General features: G+C 38.6%; 1 protein-coding gene across 7 annotated transcripts in view; it reads left to right on the top strand.

Annotated features, from left to right (window-relative positions):
- Wnk1 (WNK lysine deficient protein kinase 1) overlaps positions 1-25,844 on the top strand; it is a 130,817-nt gene that overhangs the window by 100,416 nt on the left and 4,557 nt on the right. For 5 of the 7 annotated variants that reach the window (XM_052174715.1, XM_052174717.1, XM_052174719.1 and 2 more), the window contains 14 exons: positions 150-238; positions 340-502; positions 1,194-1,310; positions 1,654-1,827; positions 2,028-2,085; positions 2,198-2,320; positions 2,938-4,382; positions 6,030-6,113; positions 8,216-8,299; positions 9,118-9,178; positions 12,281-12,345; positions 14,094-14,755; positions 17,042-17,244; positions 19,533-19,727. In XM_052174715.1, coding sequence (XP_052030675.1) covers positions 150-238; positions 340-502; positions 1,194-1,310; positions 1,654-1,827; positions 2,028-2,085; positions 2,198-2,320; positions 2,938-4,382; positions 6,030-6,113; positions 8,216-8,299; positions 9,118-9,178; positions 12,281-12,345; positions 14,094-14,755; positions 17,042-17,244; positions 19,533-19,727 — 3,523 coding nt within the window. The remainder of the gene's footprint in view (positions 1-149; positions 239-339; positions 503-1,193; positions 1,311-1,653; positions 1,828-2,027; positions 2,086-2,197; positions 2,321-2,937; positions 4,383-6,029; positions 6,114-8,215; positions 8,300-9,117; positions 9,179-12,280; positions 12,346-14,093; positions 14,756-17,041; positions 17,245-19,532; positions 19,728-25,844) is intronic. The other 2 variants (XM_052174718.1, XM_052174720.1) reach the window with 1 other exon arrangement.

The following is a 25,844-nucleotide window of genomic DNA, read 5'->3' as shown; positions in this document are numbered from 1 at the left end:
TTAAGAATTACTAGTAGCTTCATTGCTTTTAGGAATTATAACGGGGTAAAAGGAAAAAGAAAAAGGAACGTCTGAGGATGGTGGATGATTATTTCATATTTAAGTATATATATGTATAAATGCCAAGATTTGAATTATCCTTTCTACAGAGTACTCAGGGAGTCTCTCAGGCTGCTCCTTCAGAACAAACTCCAATAACACAGTCACAACCTGTTCCATTGGTTTCCTCTGTAGACAGGTAAGTAAACTAAAACACTCCTTTGATTAGTAGTAGGCAGGATGATATGAAACTTCGGAATAATAGGCCTTTAAATTTTATTATGATTTTCCCCCTCAAAGTGCACATTCAGATGTTGCTTCCGGTATGAGTGATGGCAATGAGAATGCTCCATCATCCAGTGGGAGGCATGAAGGGAGGACAACAAAACGTCATTATCGAAAATCTGTAAGAAGTCGCTCTCGGCATGAAAAGACTTCTCGCCCAAAACTGAGGATTTTAAATGTAAATATTGATTTGTAACCTTTGTATTGCTTAAATAATTTAGCATTTTAACTTTAAAAATTCGTGAAATCTAAACCACTCACTTCATTAAAATAAAGATACCTTATCTTTATACATAATTTTTGTTTTGTTTTATTTTGTTTTTCGAGACAGGGTTTCTCTGTGTAGCCGTGGCTGGCTGTCCTGGAACTCACTCTGTAGACCGGGCTGGCCTCGAACTCAGAAATCCGCCTGCCTCTGCCTCCCAAGTGCTGGGATTACAGGCGTGCGCCACCACGCCTGGCTCCACAATATGAATATCACATTTCTTATTGTTGTTGCACCTAGCTCTAGAGTTTTAACTAGTAGGAAAAAAGACTAAACACTTTCGCTAATGGAAGTTGAAAAGAACTCAAGATCTTCTCACAAATTTCTTTAGCCAGTTTAAGATTCATGGAATGGCCAAAGGTGGTGGCACACATCTTTAATCCTAACTCTTTGACCACTTGACAGGCAGAGATAGGCAGATCTCTGAGTTCCAGGACAGCTGCACAGAGAAACCTGTCTCAAAACCACACACACACACACACACACACACACACACACACACACACACACTCACTCACTCACTCACTCACTCACTCAAGGAATTTCAACATTACTTCTTAAGTTCTGTAATAAATCAGAATATGAATTACATTTCCCTTTTTAGGTTTCAAATAAAGGAGACCGAGTAGTAGAATGTCAATTGGAGACTCATAATCGGAAAATGGTTACATTTAAATTTGACCTAGATGGTGACAACCCTGAAGAGATAGCAACAATTATGGTATGTGTCCATTTGGAATGCCACATTTTTCCATAGAATTTGATCTTAAGTCTATGTCCTAGGCAACAGTAAAGTATTTTGTCATCTACTTTCATTCTGACAATAAATTTTAATTCCTATTTTAAAACTAGCATACCCAACCCATGATTCTATGATTTAAAGATGTTTTTGTCTAAGATGTAGCTGTGTATTTTTTTAGGGTCTTATAAAGGAAAGTAGTATTTTAAATACCAAGCACATAGTACAGCTGATGTACAGATTGAAATCATAACAATGAAATGGTAATTGAATGACTTAAAGCTTAAAAAATGTACTAATAAGATTGATACCATGTTTCTTATAGGTGAACAATGACTTTATTCTAGCAATAGAAAGAGAGTCTTTTGTGGCTCAAGTGCGGGAAATTATTGAAAAGGCTGACGAAATGTTAAGTGAGGATGTCAGTGTGGAGCCTGAGGGTGACCAGGGATTGGAGAGTCTGCAAGGAAAGGATGACTACGGCTTTCCAGGTTCTCAGGTAGGGTCACCATTCCTATAGTTAGTTCTGTTTATTTAAAATAGTTCTGTACTGCTTAATCTGCCAAGCAGAATATCCACTGATAAGATATTACCCTGGTGACTGAGAATAAACATTTATGTTCTCAGCAAATTTGACAATTTGCTTTGCATAATCATGGAGGTTGCATTTGAGAAGAGTTTTACTTTTGCTTATTGTAGAAATTAGAAGGAGAGTTCAAGCAACCAAATGCTGTATCTTCCATGCCACAACAAATAGGTAAGCTTTTCTATTTTTATTTGACCAGCAGTTGTATGTGCCAATAATGAAATCTCGAGGCTGTATTAATATATAACAATATATATAAATTTCAATGACTTGTTTTGTTCAGGTGTTCCTACCAGTTCTTTAACACAAGTCGTTCATTCTGCTGGAAGACGGTTTATAGTGAGTCCAGTACCAGAAAGTAGGTTACGAGAATCAAAAGTTTTCACCAGTGAAATATCAGATCCAGGTAAGAATGATTTAGCCATGCTTTAGTAAATCTTATAGTATCTCTGATATGGTGGAAACTTGATCAAGCAATAATTCATGATCAAATCAAAAGTAGAAAATTAAAACTAATAACACAGAAGAGGGAAATGAATTATAATAGAGAGTGTTGAAATAAAATTTAGAGTTGAACGTGACACATGCATATGATTTCATTACTCAGGAGACAGAAAAGGAGGATGTTTAGGAATTTGAGGTCAGACTGGGTAGCTGGCTATATATGACACTCTGTCTCTGAAAAGAAAAAAAAGAAAAAAGAAAAAAAGAAACACAACAGACCGTAAAGGGTCAGTGATAAATAGTGTGTTTCTGTATTTAGAGATAAATTTTTGTTTTCAGGTTAGTCTTATGTTTGATGGTTTTCAAGATATGTACTCATAAGCTGCCTTGTTAGGTCAAACTACTACTTTACAATTTTACCACATGTCATTCCTTTGGTAGTAGTTTTAAGTCTGATGTGTAGCATTGTTGATAATCCAGTAATGGTTCCTCAAAGACACTCTTTGTGAATCCATGTTTTTATATACATTAATTTCTTTTTTCTTTTTCTTTTTCTTTTTCTTTTTTTTCCCTTTCTAGTTGTGGCCTCTACATCTCAGGGCCCTGGAATGAACTTATCTCACTCTGCTTCATCCCTCAGCCTCCAGCAGGCTTTTTCTGAACTGAAACATGGTCAGATGACTGAAGGACCCAATACAGCACCTCCAAATTTTAATCACACAGGACCAACATTTTCTCCCTTTTTGGCTAGCATTGCTGGTGTCCAAACTGTAGCAGCATCCACACCATCAGTATCAGTCCCTATAACAAGCAGCCCTCTTAATGACATTTCCACATCGGTGATGCAGTCTGAGGCTGCACTGCCTACTGAAAAAGGCATTGTGGGAGTTACCCCCATCACAGGTGTGGTAGCTTCAGGTGGTCTCACCACATTGTCTGTGTCTGAGTCACCAACACCTGCCAGTGCGGTTTCAAGTTCTACAGTACCTGCAGTTGTCACTGTGTCGACACCATCCCAGCCAGTTCAGGCTTCCACATCTGGGAGCATTGCTTCTAGTACAGGCACTTTTCCTTCTGGAACATTTTCCACAACTACAACTACTACAGTGGGTAGTGTAGCGGCCTCAAATGCTAAGCCTCCAACTGTATTATTGCAACAGGCAGCAGGTAATACTGCTGGAGTAGCCATAGTGACATCAGTCTCTACTACCACTCCGTTCCCAGGCATGGCTTCACAGCCGTCCCTTCCACTTAGTAGCAGCACCTCTGCTCCTACTCTAGCTGAAACAGTGGTGGTTAGTGCACACTCACTAGACAAGGCATCTCACAGTAGTACAGCAGGATTGGGTTTGTCCTTCTGTGCACCATCCTCTTCTTCCTCCTCTGGAACAGCTGTGTCTAGTTCTGTTTCTCAGCCTGGTATGGTTCATCCTTTGGTCATCTCCTCAGCTGCAGCGTCTACACCTGTCCTTCCCCAGCCAACAGTACCTACTTCTACACCTTTATTACCCCAAGTACCTAATATCCCACCCTTGGTACAACCTGTTGCTAATGTGCCTGCTGTACAGCAAACACTCATTCATAGTCAACCTCAACCAGCTCTGCTTCCCAACCAGCCTCACACACACTGTCCTGAAATGGATGCTGATACCCAGTCCAAAGCTCCTGGGATTGATGATATAAAGACTCTAGAAGAAAAACTGAGATCTCTCTTTAGTGAGCATAGCTCATCTGGAACTCAGCATGCTTCTGTCTCCCTAGAGACACCTTTAGTAGTAGAGACAACTGTCACACCAGGCATCCCCACCACTGCTGTAGCACCAAGTAAACTCATGACTTCCACTACAAGTACTTGCTTGCCACCCACCAGTTTACCATTAGGAGCAACTGGCATGCCAGTTATGACAGCGGGCACACCTGGACAGGTTTCTACCCCAGGCACACATGCTTCAGCCCCAGTCAGCACTGCAACAGGAGCAAAACCTGGAACAACTCCCCCAAAGCCATCGTTAACTAAGACTGTGGTAAGATTCATCATAAAATGACTAAATAAATATGATTACTTTTCTTTCCTCCCTCAATAATTACATGTTTTCAGCTAAGTCTTGCAAGTTATGAAGATGCCTGGCATATAAACTGGTCACTAAGTCTTAAAGTGTCAGCAGTTTTAAGATATAAGAATAGTTAACACAACAATGTTCTCTTTGTTTGAAATGTGGCTAGATTTTTAAGTTATGTTGAACAATTTTCTTAGAATGTAGAATAATCAGGTAAAATAAATAATGGTCAAGTAAAATACAGGTTTTTCCCTGGATCTTATGCCTCATGTCTATTACTCCAGCACTTGAAGGCAGAAGGTAGGAAGAGTTACAAGTTCCAGAAGAGCCAGGGTCCTACACTGAGTTCCAGGCTAGCCTTGACTTTAGAATGAAGCTTTGGAGAGGTGGGGGGGAGGGGGGGAGGGAGAGAGGGAGAGAGGGAGATTGATTGATCTGGTTCCCAGAGCCCATGTGCAGGAGGCTAATTACTACCTACAGGGAATCTGACCTCTTCTGGCCTCTGCTGCCACCAGCGTTCAGAATGCTCATACCCCCACAAAGACATGCATAAATATAAGTAGTTTAACAATATAAGTCTCTATTGAAAAGAAGGGAAGGTTATTTCTAATGTATTGGTAGATATTAAAGAATTCTGTATCCCAAAAGAGAACAAAATGTATCTACCAACAAGGGAATAGTTTATCATCTTTTAGTTGAGAATGAATTCCTTATTGTAGAGTCCATTGATAAAAATTTGGAATTAATAAAAAGTTGAAGTTAGACTGGAGAGATGACTCAGCGGTTAACTTTTAGAGGTCCAGAGTTCAATTCCTAGCAACTACATGTTGGCTCATAGCCATCTGTAATGGGTTCTGATGCCCTCTTCTGGTGTGTCTGAAGAGAGCAACAGTGTACTCAGACAAGAAAGAAAGAAGTTGATAAAAGTGATAATAATGGAAGAGGAAATAATATTCTAGAAATCCAATAACCAGAAAGTATTTAATTGTGCTGTTGCAGATTTCCTCTCATTCTTGTATCTTCATCCTCTTTCTTTCTTCTCCAAAAGAATTACAATAATATAATTTTATGTCTTTGTTATCAGTGTTGACTTTGGTTATTTCTAAATCTGCTTATTTTCTTTGAAGTGTCATTCATATATATATATAAACTTCAAAAATTTGTTGATGGGTCTTTTTTTGGCATTTGATGCCTGGTGCCCACCAAAATTAGAAGAGGGCATCAGATCCCCTAGAACTGGAGTTTTGAGCCACCATGTCGATTCTGGGAACAAAACTTGGGTCCTCTGCAAGAGCAGTCAGTGCTCTTAACTGCTGAGCTCTCTTCAGCCCCTAACTATACCTCTTATCTACTTAAGGAATTTCTTCTTTTTATTTCCCCTCTCATTGTATTTTATTGTTTGTTTCATAGTTATTTCATTTTAACTGTCATAACAGTGTCTTTGGATATGCTGTCCTTTAGTGCAGACTGGAGAGTGTAACTTACATGATAGAAGTATGCCATAGGTAGACACACTTTAGTGCCATTCTGCTTTCACATTAGTTAAGTTTCTTCTTAGCATAAATTTTTTACCGATGGTAGCTCATGGATTTGAATTTTCCTTCATTATTATAGGTGCCGCCAGTGGGTACTGAACTTTCAGCTGGTACTGTACCCTGTGAGCAGCTGCCACCTTTTCCTGGACCTTCTCTAATTCAGGTGCCTCTAACTTAACAAATTATTTTCTATGCCCCTGCTTTTCTTCACCAAGTTTGTGTAAATTCTTCATTGTGTTATTTATCTTGGCTTCCAACTCATTTTGGCTATGAATTAGTAATAGCATTCTTTTAAACTATGTTTCACAGGCCTGGCACGATGACACATGCCTTTAATCCCAATGTTCAAGGGGATCTGTTACTTTCAAACCAATCAGGGTTACATAGTAAGACCCTGCCTCAAACAAATAAGTAAATAATAAACTGTATCTGGCTATACTACTCAGATGGTGAGATCTGGATTCAAATGAGACACCCTGCCTCACTCTTGCATACATAATATGTATTAGTGCCGCCCATCACAGCACCACAGGCACATGCAAATAAGATGAAACTTTGAAAGCAAAAAAACAAACAACCCCCCCCCCAAAAAAAACCCAGTAAAGATGGCGTCTAAGTCTTGTAGAAATAAAAATTTGAATGTATTTATCTGAGTTCTTTAATCAGAAAAAAGACCTATAAGTCAGCATTCTTGAAATCTTTGGAACCCTCCCCCCGACACACACATCAAGAGTTCTTCCTCACTTTTCCTTAAAACTCTGTTCACTTTGTTTTAAGAAAGGAACCCCATCAACCAGTCCTTGTGGAAAAAGATCTATAATCCCACCACTTGGTTGGGTCAAGAAAGAGTTGTAGGTGTGAGAACAGCTGGCCTATATACAAGACCATTCTGAGAGGGAAAAGGGAGTGGAAACCACATGGGTAACTGGTACAGATTTCCTCTGGGGCTTACGAGCTTTTCCTTATGTGTTTATCGTTTTTTTCATTAGTGAAATAGTTGAACTACAGTATGGCCATACTTACAATATTTAAGTTACTATTTACTTTTCCTACTACAGTTACCAATACATTTAATTGCATTCTCATCAAGAAAGCAGTAATGAATCCATTGTAAACATGAAAAAGTTTCTGACATGAAACAGCAAATAAATTTGAAATGATATTTGTAATTCATTTTTAAATTATGTTTAAGAAAAGCATGACATTGCTTACATGAGAAGCCCATTTTGCATTTATCCCTACTTATTCGATCCTAATTTTCAATAGAACATGATAGGATAAGGAACATGCCACAAGTTAACTCCAACAAAAATACACTCTACCAGCCAAACTGTAAGAGTTTACCAGAAAAGGGTATGTGATGGTAAAGCTTATAATTAGGAATGTATTTTTTTAATCTGGTTCTTGTTAGAACTATGTATTCAGAGGCTTGGCATCATGTTATGGGAGTATCCCTTGAACCCAGAAGTTTGAAACTAACCTGGAAAGCATAGCAGGACACATGAGTCAGCTCTAGATTTCTGAAGGAAGGTAAAAGTGTAATGAGAAATGTGTGAAGTAAATGGATAAAAGCCTGCTTACAGAATAGAAAAACAAGCTTAGAAGCAGGATTAGAGTATAATAAAGGTACTTGAGATGTACACTACTGGTACATAGTACCTTCTTGATGCTGTTAATGACAAAAGAAAGTACACATCTGAAGAGCTGAAGAAAAGAAAAATATCCCTTGATAGTGACAGGATGTGTTAATGCTATCCCTTATTCAGAGAGTAGTTCTCAGAAAGATGTATGAAGGCTGAGAAAGAACCAGACATAGCAATAAAAGGACTCAGGAGATTGAGCCAAGATGATCACTACAAGTTGAAGGCTAGCTTGATCAAAGAGAGAGAGAGAGAGAGAGAGAGGGGGGGGGGGAAGAAAGGAAAGAAAGAAAAGAAAGAGGGTATATAATCTAACAATAGATTCTGATATACTTTCCAGAATGAATGTATTTTCATAGAGAAAACAGTAAAATCACTAACATTAAACATTAGAGGATAAAATGATTCTGAAACTACAAAAGCACAAATGTACTTGAATTGTTCTAAGGATTGATAGACTAACAACTTGATAGAGGATATAACTACATTATTCTGGTTTCATATTCAGTATTACAACAAATGTTGTGCTCTAGAGCATAAAGTGATGTATTCTGTATAAATTAGCTATATATAGTGACTCTGAAGGTGCTAAACAACTTACAGTACTGTAACTGTTTTTGCTTAGTCCCAGCAACCACTAGAAGATCTTGATGCTCAGTTGAGAAGAACACTTAGTCCAGAGACTATTACAGTGACATCCGCAGTTGGTGTAAGTTTAAAAAAAAAAAAAAAAACCCAAAAAACTGTAGCACAAACTATAATCTAGATGATTATTATCTTAATTCCTATTCAGAGTCCTTGTCAACATAATGACACAGATTAATGAAAGAGTAACACTGACCCCCTAATGTATCTATAGAAAAAGATATCAGAAATGCTTGTTGTGTTTTATTTATTTACCTCTCAGCAAATTATATTGTTGCTCAAGCTTATGAATTTTGTGCTTTGGAAAAAGTTAAACCCCTGTTAAACCCCTGACAATATTTTTATTAAAACTGCCAGCCAGCCAGTGGTGGTGCACTCTTATCTCTGAGTTCAAGGCCAGTCTGGTCTACAGAGCAAGTTTCAGGACAGCCAAGACTACACAGAGAACTGGAAAGATGTCTTAACAATTAAGTACATGTGCTGCTCTTGGAGAAGACCAGAGTTCAGTTCCCAGCACCCCACCTCTAGCAGCTCACAGCTGCTTATAATTCAACCTTCAGGGAATCTAATGCATTTTTCTGGCCTTTCCTGGCACCTGTACACGTATGCATAAATAAAAATTATTTTTTTTTGTGCTGAAAACTTAAGAGAACAGTAAAGAGTTAAGGTTCAGTGTTTTTTTCCTAAAAACTGCCTTTTATATCAAACCTTTAGATTGTAAAAGGAAAAAGGAGAAGGGAAAAAAACCCACTACACTAAAGTATTTCTTTGTATATACTATCTTTTTGCCATTTTACCTAGATGAGAGGAAAGGTAACAAAGCAAAAGTCAGAATGATTAAAACTGAAGATTCTGTGGTATCTGTGTATATGTGTTTTGCAGCCTTTGTCTACGATGTCTTCAACAGCAGTTACAGAAGCAGGAACTCAGCTTCAAAAGGATGGTGAGATTCCTCCTCCTTTTGTTTTGTTGAACCAGGTTCTACCTGTAAATGATAAAGTCGGAAATATTAGTGGATTAATGAGTCTTGAATGATTATATTGGGGTGAAGAGGTACATGTAATACGCATTGTGTGGTTTTATAAGATGAGATCCTTTGTTATTATAAAAACAATTTACGGGCTGGAGAGATGACTCAGTAGTTAAGAGTACCAACTGCTCTCCCAGAGGTCCTGAGTTCAATTTCAATCATCCACAAGGTGGCTCACAACCATCCATAATGAGATCTGACACCCTCTTCTGGTGTGTCTGAAGACAGCTACAGTGTACTTACTAACAATAACAATAAATAAATCTTTAAAAAAATAAAATCAATTTACAAGCTCAGGTGTGGTGGTGTGCCCCAACAGAGGCAGGGTAATTTTGAGAAGAAGACCAGACTGACCAATGTAACTAAAGCTAGCTTAGCTACATAGCTCTGCACTGTCTCAAGCAGGAAAGGCTAGGAGTAGTCAATTTACAGATAACTATTGAGATTTGTAACATTGACTATATGGAAATATAGTTTATCTGGAAAAGCCTGGACATAACATTTGTTTGTTGATAAAAATTTAAGGTACTAATTTATCAGATTAGACAATATAATTTTTATTTTCAAAGCAATTACCTTCTGAATTGGCTCTCATTAAAAACAGTAGAAATGAGTACAAGTGTACACAAAGTCTAGAAATGAACAAAGTATAGATTTCTGGTGTATTTTAGATGCATTGAACTATACAATAAAAGCTGATATTTAACCTCAGGGCTGGGAATAAAATCTATAGGCACAAATCCCTGGGTTCAATCTACATCACTTAGGGTCTGGGGGTGGCAGGATGTGCTGAATAAAAGAAAATACAAACGTTAGGTCTAATCTCACAACTCAGAAAGCTAAGGCAGGAGAATTGCCATGAGTTGCAAGCCAGTGTGGGATACAGTGTCAGACCTTGTCTCAGAAACAAAACAGGGAAGGGACGCATGTAAAATCTGAAAAGATGGCTTTTTAAACCAGTAAAGTTTGGTTGTTGGAGATAGGGTCTCTACATAGCCCTGACTATCCTGGAACTTACTATTTAGACAAGGCTGGCCTCAAAATTCATAGAGATCCTCCTGCCTCTGCCTCCACTGATGGGAGATGTGCACTACCACACGTGGCAAGATAGGAAATTTTGATAAATGGTTTGGTCAACTATGTAGTCATCTGTATAATACCAAGATGAACAGGAGTTTAGACCAAAGTAAAATTCCAAATAAATCACAGATGAAACATCATAAAATATCATTGATGAAAGTACATGCATGAAAATTTCATATAAGCCCATTTTTTTCCTATATAATTAAAGCACACTAAAAATAATATACCTCTTGAACTAATTAAGCATATTTATCTTCTCCCGAAATCCCACTCTCCCATCCCCAACTAGGGGCTTTGTTTTTTTTTTAGAAAGGGTCCCATGTAGCCTAAGGTAGCCTGTAACTTAATGTGTAGCTAAGGATTACCTTGAATTCCTAATTTTCATGCTTCTATATTCTGAGTGACAATTATTGATGTGTGCTACCATGCCCGACTGAAACTTTTTTGTAAAGGTCATATACTAAGATTATTAAAAGGGCTTTTCAAGTCATACAGTCTCTGTTAAGTCTTCTGTTATACCCAGACTTAAAGCAACTAATGATAGTAAATAGATGAACATGGTTGTGTACAAAATAAATGTATTTCTAAAAATTATCGAAAGCAAATTTTGTCCCACTAATCATAGTTTTTACTAATACAGCAAAACAGGTTAGTAATAAGTTTGGTGCATAACCCACAGTAGTTAGTAGTAGTCTTTTAGACTAAGTTTAAAAAAAAGGGGGGGGGGGAGGAAATACTTTTGGGGGTTTTTTTTTGTTTTTGTTTTTGTTTTTTTTGTTTTGTTTTTGTTTTTGTTTTTTTGTTTTTTTGGGTTTTTTTTGAGAGGGGTTATTGAGACAGGGTTTCTCTGTATATCCCTGCTGGTCTTGTAACTTGGTCTACAGACTAGGCTGGCCTTGAACTCAAATTTCTCTGCTTTGGTCTCCTAAGTGCTAGGATTAAAGGCATGCACTATATGCACTATGAAAATACATAGTAACAAGAATACAAAACAAAGTTTTAAGCAGTTGGAACTCTCATGAACAAAGCCTCTGGCAATCGGTTTAGTAACATCTATCAAAGTTGTAGTGTGTAGATCTATAAAAGACTTTCTCAGATAACTTTAAAAATATGAAGAAAGGTGATGGTTAGACAGGCAGAAACTCTTTCTGCTAAGCCTGTCAACCTGAACTTGATCCTTAAGACTCACAAGGTAAAAGAGAACCTGCCACAAGTTGACATCCTGACCTCCTGACCTACACACACATTCTATATATCACAAGTGTGCATTCATACAAAATAAATAAATGTAATTTTCTTTTCTTTTCTTTGTTTTTTGTTTTTTGGGTTTTTTGTTTTTGTTTTTTCAAGACGGGTTTCTCTGTATAGCCCGGGCTGTCTGGAACTCACTCTGTAGACCAGGCTGGCCTCGAACTCAGAAATCGCCTGCCTATGCCTCTGCCTCTGCCTCCCAAGTGCTACGTTTCCAGGCATGTGCCGCCATTGCCCAGCTAAATGTAATTTTCATTGTGTGTGCATGTGTGTGTTTAAAGACAAAAACTGATGTTTCCTAGTGATGTGGCTCAAGGGTTAACGCCACACAAGCCTGACAACCTGATTTCTAATGCCAGGATCCACCCTGTGTGGAGAACTAAGTCCTGTAAGGTGCCCTCTGATGTGTGCTGTTGTACGTGCAAGTGCATGCTCACACACACACAGCATACAGAAACTATAGCAATAATGAAAAATTTGAAAACAAATGTTGTATAGCTGATTGCACACTTGTAATTTTGTACATATTTGAGAGACTGACTCAGAAAGATCAAGTTTGTTAGCACACTGTCTAAAGATAGAAAAGGAATCTTTAATGTCACATTACTAGTGAAAATGTAAAGAAACTAAAAAGAGATGTTAATTTGCTTCTGTCTTCCTGTTTTTTGTTTCTGTCTCAAGGCACTGAAGGTCATGTCACAGCAACTAGTTCAGGAGCTGGTATTGTTAAGATGGGGCGATTTCAGGTAAGATGTTCATTTTCTTTGCCTCTTTTGGGGAAACCTTATATAATAAAAAATAGCCAAACCTGGTGGCATGGGCTATGATTCTGGATACTTGGTTGAGAACCTGAGCAGGAGGGCTGTCAGTTCAGTGCATTCTTGGGACTACAGAGTAAAAGTCAAATCCAGACTTTTAACTTCATAAGATTCTTTTCTCAAAATAAAAAGTAAAAAGAAGGCTAGGATATACTCAGTGCTAGGACACTTAAGTAGCATATTTAAGACCCTCAATTCAATCTCCACCAAAAAGAGAAATATATATTATATTCATATTTTGGACATAATTATCAATCTAATATATCTTATATACTATTTTATAGCTCTGTTGTTTACCTCTCATAAACCATTACTACTAATTAAAGAAAATGCAAACTCATGTTTTCTTCCATCTACCCCTTAACTACTGACTATGACTTCTCTAAATGATCTTTTCTAGATCCTGTTTTTCTAGGAGCCATTTGGTTTACCTAGACATTCTTTTGTTCCTTGTTGTAATTTTCCAACACACTAAGGAAAGTAATAGCAAACATCTAAAAATACCTTCCATATTTAGAATATTTTTCTTAGGGTTCAGCCCTCAAGTGAAGTCACTATCAAGTGATACTTCATTTTATTTCCCCACTTGGGCCAACAAGGGAGAATTTTTGGCCCTTAGTACATATAATACCATTTTTACAACCACTTTAATTAATTTTGGGATAGTTCTTAGAGTTGGACATAATAGGTGGGTTTTGGGGGGGGGGGGTGTTTTTGTTAAATTCACAAACTGGTTCTAAGAGTTTGAACAAGCCGTGGCATGGCTGATCTTACTGTTAATTCTAGCATTTGAAGTTTGTTGGATATAATCTATTCATAAGAAACATTCAATATCTTATAATCTGTTATTTATAGTTTGACTGAGACATGAATTTGTATAATGTCACATGAGAGGTAAAACTGGATTATTTAGTCAGCAGCCACTGAGAATATGCATCTCAGTACTGATGCAATGTTCTCCATAGTAGGTGTCCACTTTACTTCACAATTATCAGAGACTAAGAAGAAATTCCACAAGTTCACTGGAAAATAAGTTGATCCTTTTTCCTTCATCCTCTGCTCCTCCTGGCGTCCGCCCCTCCCCTCTTTAAGCTAAGCTCTCCAGCTCAGGCTATGTATATGAGGATGGTTTTGAATATCTTTCTGATCCTCCTGACACCACCTCCAAAGTATGCTGGAATTGCAGGCATGCACCACCATCCCTAGTTTACTTAGTCCTGAAGGTTTCTCCCAAGAGCCTCATTGATTCTAGGCAAGCATTTGGCCAACTGAGCTACATCGCCAGCAGATTTTTCTTTTCTAACTGACCATGCTAACAATAGAAGATCAGCTTCTTCCCCCTTCCCTACTTCCCTCCCTCTCTCTCTCTCTCTCTCCCCTTCTCTCCCCCTCCTTCTACCTCCTCTTCCCCTCCCTCCACTCCCTTCGTGCCCCCCCCCCCCCACTTTCGTTTGTTTGGTTTTTTGTTTTTGTTGTTTGTTCATTTTGTTTTTGAGAAAAGGTTTCACTATGTAGTCTTGACTGGCTTAGAACTTTCTATATAGGCCATGCTGGACTTGAACTTAAGGAGAACTGCCTGCCTCTACCTCTGGAGTGATAGGATTAGAGGTGTGCATCACCACCACAGCCGGGGACATCATTTTAATTGTACTTCATTCTCTCTTTCTTTCCATCAGGTTTCAGTTACAATGGATGATGCCCAGAAAGAGCGTAAAAATAGGTCAGAAGATACAAAGTCGGTTCATTTTGAATCTAGCACATCAGAGTCATCAGTTCTTTCAAGTAGTAGTCCAGAAAGTACTCTGGTAAAGCCAGAGCCTAATGGAGTTACTATTTCTGGCATCTCCTTAGATGTGCCAGACAGTACCCACAAAACACCTACCCCAGAAGCAAAGTTAGAAGCAGGGCAGCCTACCAAGGTTGGACGTTTCCAGGTGACAACTACAGCCAACAAAGTGGGTCGTTTCTCTGTTTCAAGAACTGAGGACAAGGTCACAGAGCTCAAAAAAGAGGGACCAGTGACCTCTCCTCCTTTCAGAGATTCAGAACAAACTATTATTCCTGCTGTGATACCAAAGAAGGAGAAGCCTGAACTGGCAGAACCTTCTCATCTGAATGGGCCATCTTCAGACCTGGAGGCTGCCTTTCTAAGTAGGGGTACAGAGGATGGCTCAGGTAGTCCACACTCTCCCCCTCACCTGTGTTCAAAGAGCCTTCCCATCCAGAATCTAAGTCAAAGCCTTAGTAATTCATTCAACTCCTCTTACATGAGTAGTGACAATGAGTCCGACATTGAAGATGAAGACTTAAGGTTAGAACTGCGACGACTGCGAGAAAAGTAAGTAATTTTTACAGGTAAAGTAGTGTTAGTACCTTACCTGGTATTAATAGCTTTTCAATACAGATGCTATTCTCACATCCCTTTTGAACAGAAACTGATGCACAAAAGCTAAAATTACCTGATACATTGTTTGTTGGGTTGTCCTGTACTCATCAGCACCCATGGCATTTCTACTTTTGGGATCTCTTCAACACGTCTATATTATTAAATTATTTTTTTATTATTGGCATCTTTAAAGAAAGTTGTTTATGTGTATAAGTGTTTTACTTGCATGTATATATGTGCATCATTTGCATGTTTGGTGCCCTCGAATGACAGTATCATTCTCTGGATCTAGAGTTACAGATGGTTGTTAGCTGTGATGTGGATGCTGCCAACTAAACCCAGGTCCTCTATGAGAAGAGAAAGTGCTCTTAACTGCTGAACCATCTCTCCAGCTTTGTTAATAACTAACTCTTGGTTGTTTGTTAATCTATAACATAAATCTAATAATAGCACTACAATATATAATTGTGATCAGTTTTTTTTATTAGACATTTGCTTTATTTACATGTCAAATAGTATCCTCTTTCCTCGTTACCCCTCCGAAAATCCCCCATCCCTCCACTACCCCCCTCCCCAATTTCCTGACTTGCATACCCCAATTCTGGGGAATTGAGCCTTCACAGGACCAATGGCCTCTCCTCTTGTTGATGTCTGAAATGGCCATCTTCTGCTACATATGTAGCCATCTTTGGTTGGTGGTTTAGTCCCTGGGAGCTCTGGGAGTACTGTTTGGTTCATATTATTGCTCTCCTGCAGGGCTGCAAACCTCTTCAGCTTCTTGGATCCTCTCTCTAGCTGCTCCATTAGGGATCCTATGTTTAGTCTATTGGTTGATTGGCTGTGAGCCATGGGTATTAAGAAACAAAGTATCAGTACATTGGTCTTCCTTTTTCTTGAGCTTCATGTGGTCTATATCTTGGGTATTCTGAACTTTTGGGCTAATATCCACTTATCAGTAAGTGCATACCATGTGTGTTCTTTTGTAATTGGGTCACCTCACTCAGGATGATATTTTCTAGTTCCATCCATTTGCCTAGGAATTTCATGAATTCATTGTTTTTAATAGCTGAGTAGTATTTCATTGTGTAAATGTACCACATTTTCTGTATCCATTCCTCTGTTGAGGGATATCTGGGTTCTTTCAGGCTTCTGGCTATTATAAATAAGGCTGCTGTGAATATAGTGGAGCATGTGTCCTTATTACATGTTGGAGCATCTTCTGGGTATATGCCAGGAGTTACCAGGGTCTTCTGGTAGTATCATGCCCAGTTTTCTGAGGAACCACCAGACTGATTTCCAGAGTGGTTTTACCAGCTTGCAATCTCACCAGCAATAGATGAGGTTCTTTTGTTTTGTTTTTGTTTTGTTTTTTGTTTTTTCGAGACAGGGTTTCTCTGTGTATCCCCAGCTGTCCTGGAACTCACTCTGTAAACCAGGCTGGCCTTGAACTCAGAAATCCGCCTGTCTCTGCCTCCCAAGTACTATGATTAAAGGTGTGCGCCACCACTGCCTGGCTGGAGGAGTATTCCTATTTTTCCACATCCTCTCCAGAATTTGCTGTCCTCTGAGTTTGTGATCTTTGCCATTCTGACTGCTGTGAGGTGGAATCTCAGGATTGCTTTGATTTGCATTTCCCTGATGATTAAGGATGTTGAGCATTTCCTTAGGTGTTTCTCAGCCCTCTAGTATTCCTCAGTTGAGAATTCTTTGTTTAGCTCTGTACCCCAGGGTTATTTGGTTCTCTGGAGTCTATCTTCTCGAGTTCTTTGTATATATTGGCTATTAGCCCTCTATCGGATGTAGGATTGGTAAAGATCTTTTCCCAATCTGTTGGTTGCTGTTTTGTCCTAGTGTCAGTGTCCTTTACCTTACAGAAGCTTTGCAATTTTATGAGGTCCCATTTCTCAATTCTTAATTTTAGAACATAAGCTATTGGTGTTCTATTCAAGAAATATGGTCAGTTTTGCTAATTATCACTTGAATCACAGTAGCATTTTTACCTATCCTTTGTATGGCCTCAAGTTCTTTTCTTCTGTAGCATGCTATCTACACTAGGAGCTTGCTAGAATGTGTCTTATGTAATAGAGACCAGCAAAAATGAATTGTCAAACTAGAATCTCACAGCACAACAAAAAGGATTCATAGCTGTGTAAACACTTGCATGCAGATTTAAGAATATGCTTTAACTCTTATTTCAACAATGATGTTCATGTTTTTATGTTTGGTTATCTTTTGTAGACATCTTAAAGAGATTCAAGACCTGCAGAGTCGCCAGAAGCACGAAATTGAATCTTTATATACTAAACTGGGCAAGGTTCCCCCTGCTGTCATTATTCCCCCAGCTGCTCCTCTGTCAGGAAGAAGGAGGAGACCTACTAAAAGCAAAGGCAGCAAGTCTAGTCGCAGCAGCTCATTGGGCAATAAAAGCCCACAGCTTTCAGGTACAAAGCCCTGGGCCTTCAAGTCAGTCATCTTGTATTTCTGTATCCTACCATGTATGTAACTATTAAACACTGGTAAACTTCTATTACATTGCAAAGGTGTTTAGGTTTCTAAAACATTCTTTCTTTGACTTTTCTATCTCTGGTATATTTTGAACCTCTGTGGACACTATATCCTTTTTAAAATGTAATTGATATTGCTGTTTATCTTACTAACACTCTGTTTATGATTATTCTTCAGGATAAACATTTAGCTCTGTCAATTCATATAGTGTAACATTTGATCAGACCCTTGGGAATTTAGGAGAAAAAAATTCTCTGTTTAGTAAACTAAAGATTCTTTTTCTTTTAATTTATGTATTTTTATTTCATGTACATTGGTGTTTAGCCTGCATATGTATCTGTGTGAGGTTGCAGATCTCCTGTAAGTGGAGTTACAGATGGTTATGAGTTGTCATGTGGATGCTGGGAGTTGAAACCAGGTTCCTCTGGGAGAGCAGCCAGTGCTCCTAACCACAGAGCCATTTCTCCAGCTTTAAGATTCTTTCTTTTTAAATGTCTGTGAATTGACCATAATTGTATAAACTTAATGTAGCTGTCAGAGACTTGAGTGTGCCTAAGTGGTAATACCCTAAATGACGCTTTGCATCTCATGTATCTTTTTAAAAGAAATACTAAAGAACTAGATGGTGACTCTAATCAAAGATACGAAATCATAACTTTTCATAACAGACTATGCCTATTTTTTTTAAAGTCTTTCTCTCTTTTCTTTTTTTAAGATTTATTTATTATTATATGTGAGTACACTGTAGCTGTCTTCAGACACTCCAGAAGAGGGCATCAGATCATTATGGATGGTTGTGAGCCACTATGTGGTTGCTGGGATTTGAACTCATGACCTTCCAAAGAGCAGTCAGTGCTCTTAACTGCTGAGCCATCTCTCCAGCCCCCGACTATGCCTATTTTAATGGGATAGAAAGTTTTGTCCTTGTTGAAATTATGTAGTATATGACAGCTAATTGGTTTCAAAATTAAAAGAGGGCTAAAAGTGGGTTGATTTCACATTTGTTTTCTAGGTCTAGTTGAAGTAGGAAAGCAGGCATTTGCAAATTTCTTACCTGCTCTCTTTTATCTAGAAACTTTTATTCAGACCTTTTCTTCTATACTTGACCAATTTATTCAACTTCATATTAATAGAGATATGTCTAGCTAATTCAGACTCAGACTCTGGATTTGACATAGTTTTTAGTGCATGTCTATTTAATTAGTAACTTGGAAACTAAGAAATTATGGTCAGTTGATGTAACTCATAACTCCCTGCTGTTATTTTTGATTCTTTTTCTTTTATCCAAAAAAGAGGTTTAAATACTCACCAGTCAGCGGTTACCTACATCATTGTTCAACACCTTCTTGTTTTTGTTTTTTTTTTTTTTTAAAGCATTGTTATGAATGTTTTGCTTCTCTGTGTGTGTCTGTTTGACACATGTATAAGCTGTCTTAGGAGTTCAGAAGAGGGTATTGGATCCCCTGGAGCTAAAATTACAGACAGTTGTATGCTGCCGTGTGGGTTCTTAGAATCTAAGCCAGATCTTTTGCAAGAGCTGCCAGTGCTCTTAACCACTGAACCATCTCTCCAGCCCCTTTTTATATATCTTATATTGTGCATGTTTATAAGAAAATGTAAGCAGAGACTAACAGCCAGTTTGTATAGACACCATCTTTCTAATAGGCAGAAAACAGTAATTATGGAAATAGAAATGGAATCTATCTTATAGTCTAATTTACTATACATTTTGCTCAGTCTAGTGAGCTCTATTTGTTATCTACAGCTATCATTCTTGAGCAATTCATAGTAACCCTATGTTTATAATTCATTTTTCTCACCTTCATATCAATAAAGTTTTTGTCCATTTGTCGTTTTCTGGATTTATGTGTTTGTTTTATTTACCACTCAGGACAAATAGGAACCAGAAACAATAAGTGTATTAGGAAAGGTTTTTGTGTTGTTGAATTTATTTTTCTTATTTCTTTTTGTTTTATTAGCTATTTATTTATTGAAGCTTTGGCCTCACGTATCTGAAATTAGCTTACTGTGCAGTTAAGGATCCTTGAATGCCTGATCATTCTTCCTCCACTTTCCAAGTCCTAGGATTACAGACATGCTGACCACATACCCTGGTTTATGTGGTGCTGGAAATGAAATCCAGTGCTTCACAAATGCTTAGTGAATTGAAATATATCTTCAGCCCCTTCTGCATGACTTTTCATACTTCTTTATCTTTCAACAGGTAACTTGTCTGGTCAGAGTGGAACTTCAGTCTTACACCCCCAACAGACCCTTCATCCCCCAGGCAACACCCCAGAGACTGGGCACAACCAGCTGTTACAGCCTCTTAAGCCATCTCCCTCCAGTGACAACCTCTATTCAGCCTTTACCAGTGATGGTGCCATTTCAGTACCAAGCCTTTCTGCTCCAGGTCAAGGTAAGAATTCAAAGTGACCACCATTTTCCCAGAAACATTGAAAGAGAAATTTTGCCATACTGGGTACAAAAGCAAGATGAATAACTTACTGCTATCAGCTGAGTAGAAAGAGCCTGAGTTGTTAAGCAATGACTAGCCATTGAGCTTAGCAGAAAAGTTGAGTAGGGATTAAAATCACTGGTCTCCTTGCTTCCAGCTATCTGGTAGGATAGGTTCTTGTGTTGTTTGTTGTTGTTCAGACAGCACCTCATTATGTAGCCTAGACTTTAATGATCTGTAACTCAATGTAGACCCAGGCTAACCTGGGTCCTCCTGGAAGTCCTCTTGCTTCAGCCTCCCATGTGCATGAATTACAGGTGTAAGTCACCAAACCCAGCTCTGAAATAGCTTCTTTTCAAAGAGTGATCGTTATACCTGCAGCCTATATGTATAGCTTATTTAAGACTTAGACCTTAACCTTTCACACTAAGCCAAGACTTAAAATTCTAAGGAGTTGCTGGCCGTTTTTAAAAGCTAATGTCTTTTTTTTTTTAAGCCATTGAATGTGCTTTTAAACTTCTAAGCCTGATGGCATACTGAAATGACTAGCCCTAACATCTATTTTTATCTATTTTTTTAATACATAGTGAACATTGATTTAGTAAGGAAAGTAAGAAAATTCCTGAGAGTGGGAGGGGCTCCAAGGGAGGAATGTCCTAAGATCAAATTCTTGATCGATACTCTACTTTCCAAAATAGTGTTTTGTTTAGTATTATTCAAAACATTGCTGCACAGAACTTTTAGTAACTAAAATTAAGTGAGAACTGGAAGGAGAGACGTGGTATGTTAGTGGTTAAGAGCACTAGCTGCTTTTACCAAGGATCTGGGTTTATTTAATTCATAGCACTCACACAGACTCAACAGCCTTCCCAGGGGATGTGATTGATGCTCTCTTCTGACCTCTGATTGGCAATGCATGTGTATGGTCTTACATTCAGGCCAAACACTCATACACACAAAATGTTTTTTAAAAATTGAAAAGAAAGCCGGCGGTGGTGGCGCACGCATTTAATCCCAGGGAGGCAGAGGCAGGCGGATTTCTGAGTTCAAGGCCAGTTTGGTCTACAGAGTGAGTTCCAGGACAGCCAGGGCTACACAGAGAAACCCTGTCTGGAAAAAACAAAAACAAAAAAAAATTTTTTTTTTTTTTTTTGAAAAGAAAGCCAGGTATTGTAGCACTTGCTTTTAGTTCTAGTACTCATGAGGCTGAGGCCAGGCTGGGCTATTGTAGTGACACCTATTTCAAAACAAAAAAACCCAGAGGAGTTATTTTTAAAAAATTGAAATGAATTAGGTGTTTGGATAGAAAGGAATGGGCAGACAGACTACAGAAAAGTAAGTGCCTCTTGCACATTTACTTAAAATCTAAACATTCAATTTTCCCTTTACCCAGTCAATGTATTTGCTTATAAGGAACAACTCAAAGTTGCTAGCATTGTTCCAACCGAAAAAAGCTTCATTTCTGCCAATGGAGTGAGGCCTGGCGTCTCTGTCTCATACAGCAGATGGACTTCCCTGTGATCTCGCTCTTCTACATTGCCATCCAGTGTGTCACCACTCCAGCCTCAAGCTCTAACATCTTGTAGTTGTGTTGTCTCTTCTCCTCTCTGTTCTTTCCTTTTCCCTTCTCACAGGCTGTGCGAAGTTTAACTGTGCATCTGAGCAGGTGACATTCAAACCTGGTGGCAGGAGGACCCGATTTCTGAGTACGCCCTGCTTGGCTCTTTGTGTGTAACACCTTTACTCCTTCCTTGTCCTTGTTTTTCTGCTGCTTTGGATCTGATTTGTCACGCAGTCCATTTTCATTTGTCTTTTATAGTTCATCTACTCAGTGGCTTGGCTGATTATTACCCTCAGAAGTTTGGGTCCCCATGTTAATTATAGTAAAAGATCCAGAAGCAACAGTAAGTTTTTAGAGGCTTCAGGTAGAATTGTTTCTTTTAGATCTATTTTAGGCTGCAATACACAGTCATATTCAGTGACAATAGTGGTGGTATGTGCCCATGAATCCCATGTTAATGAAAGAAAAGCAAAGATTGCAAGTTTGAGGCCAGCATGGACTATATAACAATTCCCTTTCTCAGAATTAAAATTAAAAAAAAAAAAAGGACAGGAAGCATGTTCCTAACCAATTCTAACTGAAGGTAGAAGTTCACCTTCTTAATTAAGCCTGAATATGTGCAAGTTGAAAAAATGGTAGAAATCTCTTTTCACCATTACCAACTCTATGGCACTAAGTAGTTCAAAGAACATTTAGTATAGTTTACTTGACAAAGCATTTATTCTTTTGAACACCAAAGCTAAATACCTACACATGAAATTTTTCATTTTAATATTAATAGAACTTCCCCACTTTCTGTTTAAAAACAAGGTGCAGGAAGCTAGAAAAAATACCTCAGAAAAGTGCTTGCTATGTAGATTGAGGGCCTGAGTTTGATCCCTCGAACCTAAGTTAAAAGCTTGGCATATTGGCTTGTACGTAATCCTAGTAGTAGCAAAGTTGGAGAAAGGATCCCAGGTCTCATGAGCACATCAGTTTAGCCATATTAGCAAGCCCCAGGTTAATAGAGACCCTTCCTCAGAAACTACTGGGTGTTCGCATGAAGACCCACACCTGAGGTTGTCCTCTAACCTCCATGTGCATCTATACACAGAAGAGCACACACCAAAAGAAAAACGTACGAGTGGGGCTGGAAAGATTGCTCAACAGTTAAGAGCACTGGCTGCTCTTCAGTGGACTCAGGCTCAATTTCTAATACCCACATGGCAGCTCACAACAGTTTACAGTGCCAGTTCCAGAGAATCTAACATCCTCCTCTGGTCTTAGAACACCACACCCACACACAAGATACACAGATATGACACACAGGCAAAACACCCATACATGTGAAATAAAAATAAATAAATCTTAATTTAATCATTAAGACTAAGGTGACATCAGCACAAGAGCATATTGCCCTATCTTGTCTTCTCCAGGTATGGAATGAATAGCCAGTGCCTACTTCCTAGGGCTATTGTGCAATTTAAATGTGATATTGTCTATAAAAACATCTGGCACTTAATAGGTGACCAATAGTGTATATTGAAAGAAAACAAAATTTAAAAAGAAAAACTTCAAGTAAGAAAAAGAACTTGATTAGAATTTGAATAACATCGGTTAAGGCCTCAAACTTCTGGTGTGGTTCTTAGTGCTTTTAAATGCATGTGCTAAAGCCATCAGTGTTTCTAAGTATGGCTCAGGGAGCCTTTGGCCTCTTCATGGTGGGAAGAATTTGCTCTCTGCTCTGTTCTTGTGCCTTTGTGTATTAGATTTAACCTCTGTTTCCCTCAATGACATATTTGTCATCCTTATTCCCCTGTTCTTTTTCTCCTGAGTTAGTTATGGATTGCTTCTGCCTATAATCTTCTTTTACCACATTCCCACACATGTCAGTGGTCCAGGGCTGAGCTCTTCAACAAAGTGTCTGCAGGGCATTGTCCATTTTGGTAGTTTCCAAGCATGCATAATTTGGGTGTGCATTTATCAATAGCTTTTTTTTTTTTTGATTAGGGTAGCTTTGACTACATGTTATTAGCACACTTTAATAAGCATTTAATTTATGTGTCCAGCTAGAAAGGTTAATAATAGAGTATTAATAAGAGTGGGTATTTTGCAGTAAAATGTGACCTGCCAGGCCTGGAATATACAACCTGATACGTTTGAGAAGAAAAAAGGCAAAGCAGGGCTTCTTTCTGTGAATATTGATATGCACCATTTGAATTAATTTTGTATCTCACAGCATACTCTTAAGTATAGGCAGCATTATCTGTTTGAAAATGAAAGGCCTTATACCTATCAAAGGTGCATCATGATATGTAAAACTGCTGGACAAACCCTAGGAGGCAGATTTTTAAAAAAATACATAGAAAACAGGTTGAAAGAGTGGGGGTACCCTTACGAGTTTTAGATACATTATCCTATGTTCTCAAAATAGTTTGGAAGCACGGCTTGGCTTAATGCTCTATATTTAAAGGTTGCTTTTTTTCCACATACTTTAAATTCTTTCTGAAAGGGATGGGGCATATGGGGGAAAGCGAGAGCGAGTCTGTATATGTGGTATAGGGGTGTGTGTGTGTGTGTGTGTGTGTGTGTGTGTGTGTGTGTGTATGTATGTACACCGGTGTGTACCTAAGATGTGGAAATATAACAACCAGTTTAAATTAACTTAAAGCTCTAACAATGGTACTGATTTAAATGCTTTATAACAACCCAGCAGGAGAAACAGGAAGTAGGACAAGGTCAATGGAAGTACTGCTTGGGTATTTGAAGTTCCAGCAGTGAGACCTGTTCCTTCCTCCTCTAGAGCCTTAATGCCACATTATATTTTAGAAACAGATTAGGTGTAAAAGCTCAGCATCTGCCATCCAGGCTTTATAGTCCATCTGATAATTGTTAATACTCACAAGCCAGTTAGATTTATCTTGTATTTACATCTAGGGCTACCAGGTCCACCCAGCTATGTCCCCTCCTGCTTTCTCTTGCTGGGCTTCTGTGTGCTGTTTGGAGAGTCTATAAAGATTTTACACTGATATTTTTTTAACACACTGCTCTCTCTTTGTGCTTCAGGGAAGATGGTGAAAAAAGTCTGTCCTTGCAACCAGCTCTGTAGTAATTATCTTTTTCTTTCGGTTACTTTTGGTCCTGATTGCAAAGCCATGAGTTCTTTGAACTCTGAAGCCTCATTAACTCCCTGTTTCCTAATTTCCATCCATTCCTGCACCCCTTTCTGATATATTCCTTAACATGCTTAATTGCCATATTTAATTACTACTACTTCCAGACTGAGAAACCACTTCATAGTCAGTGCTCTCCTGTGAGCCGAGCTGGGTTAGTCGTGGATCCACTGTGTCTGCCTAAGACATGTACAGAAGAGTCTCTGAGGCAGGGAGCATGTTCCCACCACAGTTGGTCACACCAGAAACTCAGTGGTCTAGGTGTACAGAGAGCCATGTTCTCATCTCATTCATAGCACAGTGGAAGTTGTTGCTCAACTAATAGGGAGAGGAATGCTGCTTGGTTGGTAGAACTTGGCTTTTTAGCCTAGGGCTTTCACATTAAAATAAGTACAAATGCTAAGAATTTAGCAATCAACAGGTTATAAGAATATCAAGAGTTAACAAGAAAATTCTATGGGTGGGATTCTTTGGCAGTAAATATGTCTTATAACGGCCAATGGACATGTCTTAATCTGACAGCGTAGGGATAGGAGAAACTTAGAACATGAGTTTAGGAGAGTAAAATCTATCCTACTTTATAAAGTTTTGGGGAATGAAAACATTTTAAAGTAACCACACTCTGCAGAAAGACTGTTAATCCTACTTTATAGTCAGAAACTATAATAAAAATCTAAACTATAGGGTGACTCACGTGTAGGGTAAACCTCATTTTCAGAATGCAGTTTAAGGAATATAGACTAAAATGGATGATAGTCAGAAACTATAATAAAAATCTAAACTATAGGGTGACTCACGTGTAGGGTAAACCTCATTTTCAGAATGCAGTTTAAGGAATATAGACTAAAATGGATGGCATTTGGTTTTAAAGGGCCCTCACAGCGTCAAGAGCAACTAGCATCAAACTAGAGAAGTGTAACTTGTAGCATGAGCTCTTTGGACAAGCAGTGCTCACCCTGACTTGGCTTCTCTCATCTGGCATCAACAGCTCTGCTCACTTGTGGATTTTTTTTTTATTGTTTTGATCATCTGGCCTGTCATCCAGCAGGATGCTAGTCCTCGTGCATGCCACATGCCTGCTTTCTGGGTTTCCCCATTGTGGTAACTGCCCATCTCATGGCCTGTGCTTCCTTCCCGCTGCACCTCTGTCCCACACTTGCTATTCAAGGAAGGCTGTTTCCTGTGCTTATACTTTCCCACCTGGTTTCCTGTACTGTAGGTGAATTACTCTACCTTTACACTGTATAGTAACAATCCCCTGCAGTTTTAGCAGGCACCATGTGATTGCAACACTTCATCTTGCCACAGCAACCAAAAGAAGCATGTGAGCATCCTCACTCTGCAGCTTCACCCAAGTTAGCTTTC

The sequence above is a fragment of the Apodemus sylvaticus genome, chromosome 2 (assembly GCF_947179515.1).
Source record: "Apodemus sylvaticus chromosome 2, mApoSyl1.1, whole genome shotgun sequence".
Classification (NCBI taxonomy): domain Eukaryota; kingdom Metazoa; phylum Chordata; class Mammalia; order Rodentia; family Muridae; genus Apodemus; species Apodemus sylvaticus.
This window is presented reverse-complemented; position numbering and strand designations above follow the sequence as displayed.